The sequence below is a fragment of the Fusarium oxysporum genome, chromosome IV, assembly GCF_013085055.1.
Source record: "Fusarium oxysporum Fo47 chromosome IV, complete sequence".
Lineage (NCBI taxonomy): Eukaryota > Fungi > Ascomycota > Sordariomycetes > Hypocreales > Nectriaceae > Fusarium > Fusarium oxysporum.
Window position 1 is genome coordinate 1,373,533 of NC_072843.1, and position 13,281 is coordinate 1,386,813.

A 13,281-nucleotide genomic window follows, 5' to 3' on the forward strand; every position below is an offset into this window, starting at 1 on the left:
TCGGTAGAATCTAGACCCAAGGTCTGGGGTTCTTTCAGCTTTCGATGCTCAAACTATGACACTCACTGAAATCTATCTCATCCTATGGACTATCGTGCTATGTAAGATCCGTGTCCGTTGGAGTTTATATCGTCAAAAGATGTGATCAGCACTATTCATCAACCATGTCAATGTCTCCCGAACCCTCCGGACCACAGCACCCATCTCTCCCACTGCATTGATGTCTGGCCTTGAGTCTCTCACAGCCAGCAAAATGGGACTCTCCGCAGCTATTTCTGTCTCGGGACGACGCTGCATGCACACACGACTCAGCCTGTTTCGACTCCACACACCAACTGCACATGTGGTGTTTCAGAGAATGTTATTTTTTTGCCCAGTGATCGACAGCGAATCGATAAGTTTCAATGTCTCAATTTGCAGGTGGGTCGACAAATCGACCGGCTGGATGCCCCGAGGAAGCATTTGAGTTCCAAAGTTCCATTAATGCTAATCAAGCGATGCTCGCTTGATACGAACACGAACTAGGGCTAATGATACATGCCGTAGTTTTGTAGAACTACAAGAAGGTAGGAATCCTTTTTAGTTGACCGCTCTTATAGTGGGCAGATATTCAAGACTTCGGGCGATTATAGTACCATCTAGTCATGTCTCTGTCATCAGACTCACGACTATAGCGTGCTGTCATGCAGCTTGACGGACCGTTTAAGCTGCATCTGCGTGGCGTCAAGGCTTAAAGAATATCATGTGGCTTATGCTAAGTTAATCCATAATACATACAACTATGCCGTTTCCTATTATGTAAAGGGGGTATCTCGATCTTGTATTCATAAATGCCATGATGCAACCCATTCCACTGAAGGCTGAAGTTCCCATCTCTTGCTATCCATATCATGCCATGCCATATCGTGCTATTTCTTCTGAACCGGGACAATCTCTTTCAGCCACTTCTTAACTCTCTCATCCAGAGGTAGCTTCTTGGCCTCCCCTTCGCTCATCTTCTTAGCAAATTGCTCTTTCAACTTCTTTTGAAGAGCTAATTTCTTCGCGTTTTCCTCTGCATGTCTGGCCCTATTTCTGGCGTACATCTCAGCTATTTGTCTCCTTTTTCTCGCCTGATGCTCCACTAATCGCTCAGGAGGAACAGGCTTGCCGGTATGTTTCTTAACCTTGTTCCAGAAAAGCATATGCTGCTGCTCGAAGTTGTTATGAGCACTGTTGTACACCATGATCCGGCCTTGGCTTTCGACCAGTTCCTTGAATACAATGCTGTACTCACTCCTCGTGGCTGTCTTGGAGAATCTGAGGCCCATGTCGATGACGGCGCATGCCAGTTCCTTGGAGCCGGGGAGGTCGAAATTGATTGCCATGAGAAACGACTGTGCCTCGGGATGAAGTGCGTGCAGAGGAGTGCCTAGGAGAGCTGACCGGACGATTCTAGGGATAAGTGATTTGGGTATTTCCTTTCCGCCGTATTTTTGCCACTCAGGTCGGGCTGAAGGAGACGCCACCGGATCCTTCGTTTCTGAAGCTTGTGGTTTGGGGGGTTCTGATACTCCGGATGTATCTATCTTCTGTCGCTTGGCCGGGTTCCTTGAGGGAGGGCATGGCGTTTCTTCGTGTGACAAAGCTCGCTTCCTGGTGATGGGCTCTGGTTCCGCATTCTCAACTGGCATGTCGAGGACAAGAAACCGCAGAGAACCATATGAGCTCACGTCGTCAAATGCATCATATAAGCCGTCCTCCGTTGAATCATAAACATCTCCATACTCCTCATCTTCCTCTTCCTCCTCCCCCTCTTCGTCGTCTTCTTCTTCCTCTTCATTTATTCTCTCATTCTCTTCACCCTCTTCATCATATTCATACTATGAACGTCAGTCTCACCCTGGTAAATGAGAGGAAAAGTCGATACATACACTTGTTGTGGTTTCCTCAGCTGCCTCCGCCACAAGCATAACTGTTAGAGCTGTTGCGAGATCAAGCTGCTCGCTTCGGGTCAAATCGTTCTTGATAATGTCCTGGACGACGATATTCTCGATTGTCTTTGAGTCAATTCCCGAGCCTTCCGGATACACGTTTTTCGGGTACCACGACATTTCTCTGGGCTCTATCGTACTTATTTTGACGTAAAAGTTGATGATGTCGATGGCAAGAGGTGAGATTCTGTCCTCATCATTATTTTCTAGAAGGAAATGGTTGATTTTATTCCGCCCGTCAAGGTCCGATAAGGCGATGTGTAGAGCCCAACTGGTGGGGGAAATGACCTTTCCTGACCAATCACAGCCGGTTTCACTGACGATAGGGCCGTTCTAGATTTGTGAGTGGCAGAATTTACTTGGCATTGTCGCTTATCTCGTAATTTGTGTTCCGAGGCCGAGTCTCGCGAGTCGAGGCCTCTTGTTGACTAACACATGTAACCATGTGGCTTATTATTATATATCACTATTCACAACGTTAACTCAAACTGACTAACACATGCTTTTCGCGTTCTTACAAATTCTCGCGTCTAAAATTCCCTTTCGCCACTTTAACGGTTTAACCAAATGCCGCAGGTCCCCAGTTTTTAAGGCTAAATGCCCCTGGCTCGCCTTAAGAATTAAGTCTGATCCTGAAATTACGGGCTCGCTTTTTTACCAGGAAACAGATCCTCCGATCCATTCTCATCTGTAGCGCTGACGGGAGAGATGTTTGAAGCGTACACGGTCCTATCAGCCTAGCCATGGCCCTAGCTTTAAGAGGTTTACTCCCAGCATTAGCTGTTTGAGGACGATACAGCGCATTGAACAGCACGCGGGATGAACCAATGGCTTATATGGAGTGAGATGGAGATCCAGGGGATCCTTCGTGTCCAGATGGAGTCTTGATCGCCTTAAATCAACTTTGAATCCTTATTTAGGGATTCTCTTTCCTGGAACTCTCGTGTCTGAGCTTTGCTAGCTTGTTCCTTCGTGTCTTTGCGTCTGTCTCTGTCTCTGTCAGTCTTCGGTCTTTGCATTCGAGTTTGCGCAAGCGCAGGTCTATCCACTTGAATTACACCCACTTGAAGTTATATATCGATCGATTGTCATAAGCCCTTCCTACAATGGCCAACAAGAACGCAAAGTCTCTCTACGAGGCTATTCCGGAATGTATTAGCGGATGCTTCGACATCAGTGTTGCTACTACTGGCTGTGCCAAGGACGACTACGACTGCTGGTGCTATAAGCCGCATCATCAGACCATCGTTGATACATTGGAGCAATGTCTCTCAAATAAGGAAAGGAAGACGAAAAAGAAGTGTACTGAAGATGACGAGTTCGGTATGTAGTTGTCGGCTCGGCATGCGAATCCATCACTAACATAGGTTAGAATATGAGAATAGTTACTGGAAGATCTGCGAACAATACTGGGAACCTTACGGAACTGCTACCGAACCAACATCATTCTCAACTGCTGTATTATCTACAGCTTCAGCAGCGTCGACAACACTCAAGGTCTCGACAACAGTCGCCACTACTGCATCATCTGAAGAGACAGCCGCCGCGGAAGAATCTACCTGGACGAGCCTTGCACCAACTGAGACTGGCGATTCCGAGCAAGCACAAGCATCTGACGAAGCAGACGCAGTGACACCTACTCACAGCGGTCTATCACCAGGAGGAAAAGCCGGAGTGGGCGTTGGTGTTGCAATTGGTGTTATCCTTATCGGTATTGCCGTCTTCCTCTGGCTGCGTGAGAGGAAACGAAGACGCTCAGTCGAGGAGCAGCTGAGAATTGTCGAGATAGAGAAGGCCAACGCTTCTCAAGAAGGATACTACGCTAGCAAGGGCTTGTACGAGATGGAGGGCGATCGACCTCATGCGGAGGAACTTCGTGGATGTATGAGAACGCCAGAGCTTGGTGCAGCAGAGACGACAAAGTCAAGCAGCGTGACACACGTCGGACCCGTGAGTCCATCTGATAATGATAGGGACTCGTCGTTCTCGACACGGAGTCAATCGTGGCCTATTTCTCCTGAGAGTCCAGGGCGTCAGGAGTCAAGGGGTTTGGGTGAGATAACGGACAATAATACGGCCAAGCCAGCTGCTCCTTGAGGAGTTATTGTCGTTGATGATTATCACATTCTTTTCTGTACAAACTTACTTACACAATTCTTCTTATTCTTCTTTCCAACGACTTGACATTGCTGTCAGTGGTGAAAGGAGGACTCAAACGAAAAGCCCCCACTCGTTGGTATTGACATTGGGATCGATAATTGAATCATGGTTTTTGGCTGTTTGAATTGCTGGAGTTGGGCCTGGAAATTACTGGTATAAAACGCCAGGCTCGGTGGCATTCTCTAAATTTTGACCCAGTCAACATCACCATCGATATCGACATCGACACCGACACATCCATTTCAGCAACAGTTTGTCGATCCGATCAAACTTCAAGATGTCTGCAAACCGAGACACAATCATTCAGCTCCTCGAGCGCCTCAAGCAGGAGAAGCACCCTGGCGCCCAGACCCTGAAGGTATTCCTAACCACACAAACAACCTTGTACGCAGCAGAACTGACTCGAGTTAAAGGACTACATCAACGAGACCTCTAACCTCAAGGACGTCATGATGGCGGTTGTTAAGGACATCGTCGCCGCGAAAAATGCTCTCGGTCTCACCGATGGGCGTGCTGCCCGACTCAACTCTTGCCGCGAGGAGCTCTGCTACGCCTTTGTAAGTCACTCTCTTCTCTTTACTGCTGTCCATGCTGATAAGATATAGGACAAGCACTGCCGCACCACCGAGGATGGCTACGACCGCCTCTACCACCCTCGATTCACCTGCCGCATCCAGACCTTCAAGGTTCTTGCTGCCGAGGATCAGGTTGAGGTCGTTCTCCGAATCCCGGCCCGCGAGTACAACGACTCTCCACACGTTCTTGAGCCTGGCAAGTGCGAGGTCTCCCTCATTGTGAAGGAGAACTAGCTAAGCGCTCGCTCTTGATTTTGACCCGACTTGGAGCTTGGGAAATCATCACACAGGGTGTAGACAGAGACAGAGGCATAGAAAACACAGCGACATCAGGTGGTTCGGACAGACTTCTAGCTATAGAATCAAACTTGGTGTTTGCTTAGGACTCACTAAAATCATCTCTAAATCATTAATGTTACTTGTGATAATGATTATGTCTTCCATGGCGGGGGAAAATAATCGATGACGATCTCGCCAGCAGACGATAACACTTATATTTAGCCAATTACTTGGAACAAAATACGAGTAGTATGCAATAAAATCTGATTCTAAGTCGAAGAAGGTTTGCTTTTTGTTCCATCCTTGGTCTTTTAGTGCAGCTGGGAAGTTAGCATGGAGCTTGATATTAGGAGTACTGTTCCCCCTTCTCCACTATTCTATCTCACTACCAAATCTCCCTCTTTCAACATCGGTCCTATACTCCTTCGATTCACAAACAATACCCAAAAATGGACGCGAGAATCAATAACTCCAATGAAGTGAATGAAGCAGAAGCAAATGTGGCACCTCTTGCCCCTTTTAGCTGTCTCCTTTGTCGGAAAAGCAAACTGAAGTGTGACCGTACAAGACCCTCCTGCAGCCGATGCAGCAAGCAAAGCTATGATTGCGTTTATTCCCTATCAAGGCAACCGTACCAAAGCAAAAGCCGTGGCCAGGCAAAAGAATTGGAGGCTAGGCTCGGTATGTGGTGTCACTGCTCACTAGCAGAATAATAGCTAACTCAGTTACGATAGGATGCCTGGAGAGATTGCTACAGAGTTCGCAAGAGACAAGGGCATCCTTCACCGATGGCAGCCAGTACAGGTGCAACTCTATTGCGACTGTTGGCAACACGCCGACTAGTCAAGATGAAGATGCCCTCGTTAGGTTGGGCCTATATGAGGAGACACCTCCTCGGGAACTCATCGAAACACTGTATCACGCCCTCGCATACACTACAACCCGTCGTTCGGCTTTAGTAACAACTGGACCAGAATGAACATATACTTCGCCAGAATCCATCAGGTAACACCCCTGCTACATCGCCAGAGATTCATGGCACCCCTCTTCCTGCCGGACCATATGAAGCCTCCAATGTGTCTTCAATACATCGTCATGGCCTCTGCCGCTGAGACATCCGACGCCTACCGCCACCTGGGCATGATATTCTACAAGCGTGCCATAAAATATCTTCAAAGTGACGATTTAGGTGTATGTGACGGCTGTATCCATTCAAGACACTTGCTGAGCAAAGAACACAGGACCTCAGTGAAAGCTCAATATCTCTAGGACATGTACAAGCTCGGGCTCTAATATCGTGCTTCGAAGCCGAGCACTCTATGTTTTCAAAGGCTTCTATAACACTTTGTTCTGCCATTAGAGCTGCACAGATGCTAAACCTGCATCAAGTTGACATAACCAGACCGGATAGGGGCCAACATGTTGACTGGATAGAAGTTGAAGAACGACGTCGCACATGGTGGACCATATTCTGCTATGATCGGTTTACTTGTGCTACGACTGGATGGCCGGCGCTTATATATGACCAGAATGTAAGTTTCCCATCAAAACCTTTCGAACATACCGTTGAATGATTTTTAAGATCGGAACTCGACTTCCAGCCTCAGAGGAAGCTTATACGAACGGTCAGGAAGAGCACACGCGCTTCCTAGGAGACCAATTACTCGAGTCTGAACCACACTCTACATTTGCGGGAGCAGTGCTTGCAGCACACATCTTCCACCGCACTATAGAACATACTGGAACGAATAACAGCCAGGATCAAGAGTCTCAGGACTTCAAAGGAGACCTGTACTGGCAGAGACATAAAAGCATTGACAATGATCTCAAGTTCATGTTATTGATGCTGCCAAAGAATCTGTGTCTTCCTGCCAACTACAGGACTCACAACGCCATTTTTGTCAACGTCATGTTACAAACGGCCACTATCTGCCTTCATCGAGCAGCTTTGTGGAGGATGAAGTCGAATTTACAGGGGCTACCGAGTTACCTGATCCGACTATCTCAAGATCGGTTGCTTCCAGCAGCGGAAGAGATACTCACCATTTTTAGAATGATACCCGATCTTGGTGCGACTTTTACTAACCCCCTTATTTGTTTTGCTGCATATATGGCTGCTCTAGTATTTATGGCAAGCACATCTCCGACAGACCCTGATGGAGAACATGGGCAGAATCTAGACTTCATACTCAAGATCTTGGTTGCTTTTGGTAATACAAATCTCGTTGCTAATGCCTTGGCGAATGAAATTGTCAAGGAAATGAAGCAATGCGGTATCACATCTCGTTCCATGAACAAGGTTGGATACCAAGGCTCTTTTCTGGCTATACCGACACTTACAATACATCCTAGGTCAAATTACAAGAGACGCCACTAGATATTCCATTACTCGCTACGCAGCGTCTATATTCCTGTCAACAGAGTTCATGCTCTTGAGGGTGCTGGTAAACAGATATCCTGGATATCACATTCTCAAGATCATCGGATAAGACCTCGAAGATGAACACCACTATTATTACAACCCTAATGACAATTACGACTGTATCTTCAGCCTCATAATATGCAAGGAAACGGGACTCAGACAGACCACCCTGACAACCATCTCAACTATTTGCGAGCAAAGTCGCTTTCTGTCTCAAGCCAAGTTCCGAATGTCATCAACTCGGGGTACTCCTTTCTTAACGCCTTCAAATTCGCACCGAAACCCTGGTCTTTGAACCACTTGAACATATAACCCAACTCCTTGACCATCGCCATTATTGGGTAAACAACAAGACTATAGGTGTATGGAAGATCGCGGCCCGTCTTCTCCTTGAAGATTCTTTCAAATTCCTCGAGCATCAGTTCGTCACCTGCAAGTGACACGGCGCGACCCGCGTATTTCTCAGGCTTAAGGAAAGCTTGTGCGCCAGCGACGCCCACATCGGTCACTGTGGCGAGTTGAAGAGGTTTATTCTTGACAACCAGCTTCCATGCTGTGACGAAGGACCTTCCTAGGAAATTATCCGTCAAGTTCTCCATGAAGGCCACAGGTCGAATGATGAACCATTGCATATCAGTACCAGTGGTACGGGAAATCAAGTGCTTCTCAATCTCGTGCTTTGTAATAAAGTGAGGAACTTGAGTTGGGTTGTGCAGAGAGTCTTCGCCGTGTCGGTCAACTGAAGTGTAGACAAAGAACTTGACCCCAGCATCCAATGCAGCATCGACAAGACCCTTTCCTTGGGCTACTTCAGCGCCATCTCCTTGACCCATAGGGGACTAGTGACAAGATCATGTTAGCATCTCAATTCTGCCCATCAATAAGGGGGCGTACTTACCTGAACACTGAAAACTCCCCAGATAGGTTGTTTTGTAACTTCACTGGCATTTTTGAAGATCGTGGTGGCGTCAGATAAGTCTCCTTGTACAAGCTTGATGTTGGATGATTTCTTGAGGAGCTTCTGGGCTGAAGGAGAATTGGGGTTTCTGCTGACAGCGAGAATCTCCACATCGGCATTCTGCTTGACGAGTCGGTCAAGAACAGCACCGCCTTGTTTTCCGGTTGCTCCAGATATGAGAATCGTTCGTGACATTTTGATATGTTTAAGTTGCCTACTTCTGATGCAGAGGATGAAGCAGTAATGAAATGATGAGATACTGGTTATAATAGTATAAACTGATGAATGAAATATCTAATGAGGGTGATCTATCAAACCTGTTATATAGTAATTTCCAACGAAAAAGCCAGCCATCACGATCTGTAATAATTGCGATGAGATTGTGTCTATTATAAAGCAGATCAGTGGCCGGTGCCCGAATACACCGAAGCTATGATGGCTACAGTCTCGGCTCTGTAACAAAAGACGGCTTGACTAGTATTGAGCTCCGGTGTAAGAGACGGCCGAAAGAGTGGAGACGGATTAACTTCGCCCTCCGAATTGTGCGGTTCCGTCCCGACACAGCTCCGATGGATCAATGATCATCGGCAACACCAACGGCCAATTACGAATGTGGATCTTCGATGGCAGCGGTATCATGAAGCCATCAGTGACATATATTTAGATCTGACCTATGATCGATGTCAATAGAGACGGCGAAAATTCGTCGTTTTGCCGAGAACCGGTGAAACCATTTACATGAGTCGAATTCTTTAGATACTGGTATTCGAGTTGTGGCAGCATCCTGCTTCTTGAATCCACCACCTCGGGTGATCATCATTCGATACAATCGCAAACTATTCATGAAAATGGAAACTTCGAAACTCAATGCGCATTTTCGGTGGTTTTATTCTAATTCTGGTAGTTCATCGTGCCACAGAACATGTCGAGATTATCTAGATGAGAACTCAATTCCAGTCTACGACGAGCGTTATCGGCGTAATAAGGTAAAGAAGTGCAATATTCTGAATTGCCACTGGTAACTGAAAAGTGAAGCTCCTTAAATCACGAGACAGAAATGAATAAGAAACAGGTATATATCTCAGAGTTGGCACTCCAGGCGCTGATGCGCCTTATATCTTGCTGTGTACTGTGCATCACACTGTCTGATACTGTGCTCTACAACCAAGGGTCGGCAATTTGTGGATGCGTTTTGAAGCTTCACCCGAACAACACTATCGCGACCCGTGAAACCATTGGGAGCTGGCCCGGCCCAGCATCACTTCCCAGCCATGTCTGCCGCTCTCTTCAGATCACGAGCTGCCGTCTCCGGCACCCGAATTGCTTCTTCCGCTCGTCCTGCCATTCCTAGGTCACAGCTCGTCCAGCGCCGCAACGCATCATCTTCCTCTTCGGCTGGTGACGGAGCTGCTCTCAAGCTTGCTCTCTATGGCACTGTTGGTGCTGTTGCTCTATACGGCTCATACCTCTACGCTACCGATACCCGCGCTTTCTTCCACCGTTGGGTCGTTCCTCCATTCATTCGCTGGGCTTTCCCCGACGCTGAGGACGCTCATCATGCCGGCACCACAGCGATGAAGGTGACTTATGAGTTTAACCTTCACCCTCGAGAGCGTGATACGACCCTCGACTCTCCTGAACTCGCCGTCAATGTATTTGGAACTGAAGTGTCGAACCCAATTGGCATCTCTGCTGGTCTTGACAAGGATGCTGAGATCCCAGATGTGCTATTTGAGCTTGGAGCTGGTATTGTCGAGGTTGGCGGCTGCACTCCTCTTCCTCAAGAGGGCAACCCAAAGCCTCGAGTTTTCCGTGTTCGTAGCCTTGATGGCATGGTGAACCGATATGGTCTGAACTCTCGCGGAGCCGACGACATGGCTATTCGACTTAGGGATAGACTTCGACGATTCGCCCGATCTCTTGGTGTGACTGAGAAGGATGTTCTCAATGGAGAGGCCAATGTTCCGCCTGGAAGTCTGCGCAAGGGCCGTCTTTTGGCTGTTCAGATCGCCAAGAACAAGGAGACGGACGAGCGGGATGAGAAGGCTATTGCCGATGACTATGTATACTGTGTGCGAAGACTAGCTCGCTACGCTGATATTCTGGTTGTCAATGTCAGCAGCCCTAACACACCTGGTCTGCGTGACCTTCAGGCTACCGAGCCCCTGACCCGGCTTCTCAGCGCTGTAGTTGACGAAGCTGCCAAGACTGACCGAAAGCAAAGGCCCAAGGTCATGGTCAAGGTGTCACCTGATGAGGATGAGGATACTCAGATGGAGGGTATCGTTGAGGCTGTTCACCGAAGTGGTGTTGACGGAGTCATCGTGGGCAACACAACTAAGAGACGAGATGGTGTTGTTCCCGAGGGTATTAAGCTCACTGCTCAGGAGCAAAAGAACCTCATGGAGACGGGTGGCTACTCAGGACCTGCTATGTACAGCCGAACACTCGACCTTGTTCGACGATACCGCAAGTTGTTAGACTCGCGCTCTTTCGCGGCAACAGCTGGATCGCCACAGAAGGTCATCTTTGCTACAGGAGGCATCACCAATGGCGAGCAGGCACGCAACATTCTCAACGCTGGCGCGAGTGTAGCCATGATCTACACAGCAATGACATATGGTGGTGCGGGTACTGTTACCAGGATCAAGCGGGAGTTAAAAGATGGCGGAAAGAATTAGACATGCTATAGCAACATTTCACGTTTTATTTGTTCGTCATAGGTATAAAAATGGGACAAGTTATGAAGTTGAATTGGTTTTTACCTGCTTATCATTTTTTTTTTTTTATATATATTTGTCTGTTTTTAATGTCAAAACCCCCCAGTACTCAAAAGGTCCAAACTTCAGACTCCTGAAGAGTCATCAGCTTCTCCATTTTCTAGCTTTCCTTGATTGGGTCCAGCCATATCAAGTGACGAAGGACTGATCATCCAAATTGGATGTCAGCACGAAAACTCCTCAACTTCAAGAAACCCAGCGCGCAAGGAGGAGTGACTTAAAAGCCAGGCTCCTTGTCGAGCCACTGACGCAGAGCGTCGGCGTAGCCTCGAATCTGGGCCTGAAGAGCAGCAATGCGCTTATCGGCGTCACTGATCTCCTTCATGGCCAGGTGAACATTGTCTGGCACTGGATGCTTGCAGGCTTGCGCAATTGCCGCCTGTGCCTCCTTCTTGTTGATGATGAGGCGTAGAGCCTCCTCCAGAGACTGTAAGGTCTTCTTACAGTCGTTAACCCATTCGCGGCACTGATTGGCCACATTGCCAGCATTGGATATCGCCTTCTTGTTGCTGATGCTCGCGTTGACCAGATAGTTCTGGTCTCGGGTAGTCTCCTTGTACTTCTTAAGCAGGATTTCATATTCCTGCTGGATTTCCTCCAGACCCCAACTCTTACACTCCCCAGAATCCGGGAGTGTCCAATTTTGCGTTCTCAGTCTCGCCGCCTTCTTTTCTTGGCTCTTCTCCTGTTGGCGTACTGACAAGCCCCGGAGCATGCCGCGAATACCGGTGGCAGGTGCACCGTGGATGGGGTCCTCGAAAGGGTTCTGGGTTGAGGACATGATGTTAGAACTTAAGTTAATGTGAGAGCATAGGTAGGGTTTTTATTGATCTCTGAGAGACAGAGAGTTGGGAATAGAGTACTGTGGCGGTGAAAATGCTGCGAGAGGTGTTGCGAGAGGTTGTGGAGAGCTTTGCTGTGCAAGACAGGTGTAGGAAGTAAATGGTGTTTGGTGATGATTGAATAGATAAGGAGATATCGTGGCTATTTGTACCTCAAATTGAAATCATCCACAGCTCTCTAAGCCGTCCCAGTTCGTGTGAAGACATTGATTGTGTAAATTCTGTTCCATGAAGCAACTCTCGAACGATGCCATTGTGATGGTGTTACTGAATTGTAGCGCCAGGTTTCGCGGGAACCCAATAAACTGATATTCTGTTCCGATACATGTTGCCCGGATCAGTTGATGCCGTTGTTTGAATGTAATGATTGTGAAGTGTTGAGTAGAACACACAATGCATGGTTTTTGAGTTCCTCTAACTGTGATCCGGTGAAACAGTCTACATAGGTGAACAAGTCGACCTGGACGTCGTTCTAGAGGTGTACATGGTTTCTGGGCTGTTCATTGGCCCTGGCTACTATCTCATTGGTCTCTTGTTTGATATGGTCGAATCAGTGTTGCAAAGTCGCCCACTAGTTAGGGGAGGTCGAGAAGGTTAGAGAACCCAATTCTCATAAGTTGAACCCCCATTTGTATACTAATAGTCGAATCTTTCCAGGTGGGAGGCCTAGGCGTTGAATAATTGTAGGAAGCTTGGACGTGACCACACCCGACGTCGGTCAAAGAACTGAAAGTCCGGCGTTTTGGAAGAAACTGCATATATTCAGAAGCCTCAAAAGAGCTAGTGAAATGAATTGTTCTGAGCATCGAGCTCAAATCGCATGAAGCCGGCAATTATCAGGGCCATAGCGATATGAGAACCGTCTCGGAATAGGAATCTGACTCCAAATCGTTAGTACTGCAATGGAGATATGTGTGGACTATCCATAACTTACAATCATGCAATATCCATAACATTAATTGCAAACGAAGAAAGGTTGGCCTGACCTGTTTTTGACCGCAATTCTAGTCGGAACTCCTTTATCAGTGTCGTGGTCCAAGAGATCGATGTCGGGGTGCCTCCTTTACCTTTGCAACTTGACCGTTATATCTATAGTACGGCAGCTCATTGTCGACTTGAGCCCTCCTGTATCTATGTAGAGAGACTGGGCCCTGAATTCTTTCGATGCTGCAATACCGAAAGGGGGGGTCTACAGGCAGCTGTTCCTGATGCTGAGATCTGGGACATATGGATTGTCGAGAAGGTTGGAATTCGCAAGATGCTAGAATCATTCCATCGTTTCTATATAAGTT

General features: G+C 47.6%; 7 protein-coding genes across 7 annotated transcripts; 4 read left to right on the forward strand and 3 right to left on the reverse strand.

Moving 5' to 3' along the window:
- Positions 1-513: 513 nt before the first annotated feature.
- FOBCDRAFT_220359 (uncharacterized protein) lies at positions 514-2,317 on the reverse strand. The gene is made up of 2 exons (XM_031179574.3): positions 1,914-2,317; positions 514-1,862 (listed from the first exon to the last, which is right to left on the reverse strand). The coding sequence occupies exons 1-2, from the start codon at positions 2,091-2,093 to the stop codon at positions 909-911; spliced, it is 1,134 nt and encodes a 377-aa protein (XP_031045461.2). The 5' UTR covers positions 2,094-2,317; the 3' UTR covers positions 514-908.
- Positions 2,318-3,079: 762 nt separating this feature from the next.
- On the forward strand, positions 3,080-4,070 carry FOBCDRAFT_272367 (uncharacterized protein; the record flags this gene model as incomplete). The annotated part of the gene is made up of 2 exons (XM_059611470.1): positions 3,080-3,296; positions 3,346-4,070. 2 exons carry the CDS (start codon positions 3,080-3,082, stop codon positions 4,068-4,070), a joined length of 942 nt encoding a protein of 313 aa, XP_059467070.1.
- Positions 4,071-4,410: 340 nt separating this feature from the next.
- FOBCDRAFT_272368 (uncharacterized protein) lies at positions 4,411-4,942 on the forward strand (the record flags this gene model as incomplete). Its single annotated transcript, XM_031179570.3, has 3 exons — positions 4,411-4,491; positions 4,547-4,690; positions 4,739-4,942. 3 exons carry the CDS (start codon positions 4,411-4,413, stop codon positions 4,940-4,942), a joined length of 429 nt encoding a protein of 142 aa, XP_031045457.3.
- Positions 4,943-5,824: 882 nt separating this feature from the next.
- On the forward strand, positions 5,825-7,364 carry FOBCDRAFT_318075 (fungal-specific transcription factor domain-containing protein; the record flags this gene model as incomplete). Its single annotated transcript, XM_059612011.1, has 4 exons — positions 5,825-5,902; positions 5,962-6,178; positions 6,229-6,519; positions 6,570-7,364. Exons 2-4 carry the CDS (start codon positions 5,963-5,965, stop codon positions 7,362-7,364), a joined length of 1,302 nt encoding a protein of 433 aa, XP_059464649.1. The 5' UTR covers positions 5,825-5,902; position 5,962.
- Positions 7,365-7,481: 117 nt separating this feature from the next.
- On the reverse strand, positions 7,482-8,982 carry FOBCDRAFT_28375 (uncharacterized protein). Its single transcript, XM_031179567.3, has 2 exons — positions 8,308-8,982; positions 7,482-8,248 (listed from the first exon to the last, which is right to left on the reverse strand). Exons 1-2 carry the CDS (start codon positions 8,560-8,562, stop codon positions 7,595-7,597), a joined length of 909 nt encoding a protein of 302 aa, XP_031045454.2. The 5' UTR covers positions 8,563-8,982; the 3' UTR covers positions 7,482-7,594.
- A 476-nt stretch (positions 8,983-9,458) lies between these two features.
- FOBCDRAFT_28377 (uncharacterized protein) lies at positions 9,459-11,202 on the forward strand. Its single transcript, XM_031179565.3, has one exon. The coding sequence runs from the start codon at positions 9,639-9,641 to the stop codon at positions 11,046-11,048; it is 1,410 nt and encodes a 469-aa protein (XP_031045452.2). The 5' UTR covers positions 9,459-9,638; the 3' UTR covers positions 11,049-11,202.
- A 162-nt stretch (positions 11,203-11,364) lies between these two features.
- On the reverse strand, positions 11,365-12,017 carry FOBCDRAFT_291475 (uncharacterized protein; the record flags this gene model as incomplete). Its single annotated transcript, XM_031179566.3, has 1 exon — positions 11,365-12,017. Exon 1 carries the CDS (start codon positions 11,926-11,928, stop codon positions 11,365-11,367), a length of 564 nt encoding a protein of 187 aa, XP_031045453.2. The 5' UTR covers positions 11,929-12,017.
- Positions 12,018-13,281: the final 1,264 nt, after the last annotated feature.

What these genes read in the sequence shown, in the direction of transcription:
- FOBCDRAFT_28377 (XM_031179565.3), top strand. Translation starts at nt 9,639, where the DNA reads ATGTCTGCCGCTCTCTTCAGATCACGAGCTGCCGTCTCCGGCACCCGA.
- FOBCDRAFT_28375 (XM_031179567.3), bottom strand. Translation starts at nt 8,562, where the DNA reads ATGTCACGAACGATTCTCATATCTGGAGCAACCGGAAAACAAGGCGGT. An exon ending in GGGGAGTTTTCAGTGTTCAG is followed by an intron (nt 8,249 to 8,307) that starts GTAAGTACGCCC and finishes TCTTGTCACTAG; the next exon opens with TCCCCTATGGGTCAAGGAGA.
- FOBCDRAFT_220359 (XM_031179574.3), bottom strand. Translation starts at nt 2,093, where the DNA reads ATGTCGTGGTACCCGAAAAACGTGTATCCGGAAGGCTCGGGAATTGAC. An exon ending in CTGAGGAAACCACAACAAGT is followed by an intron (nt 1,863 to 1,913) that starts GTATGTATCGAC and finishes TGACGTTCATAG; the next exon opens with TATGAATATGATGAAGAGGG.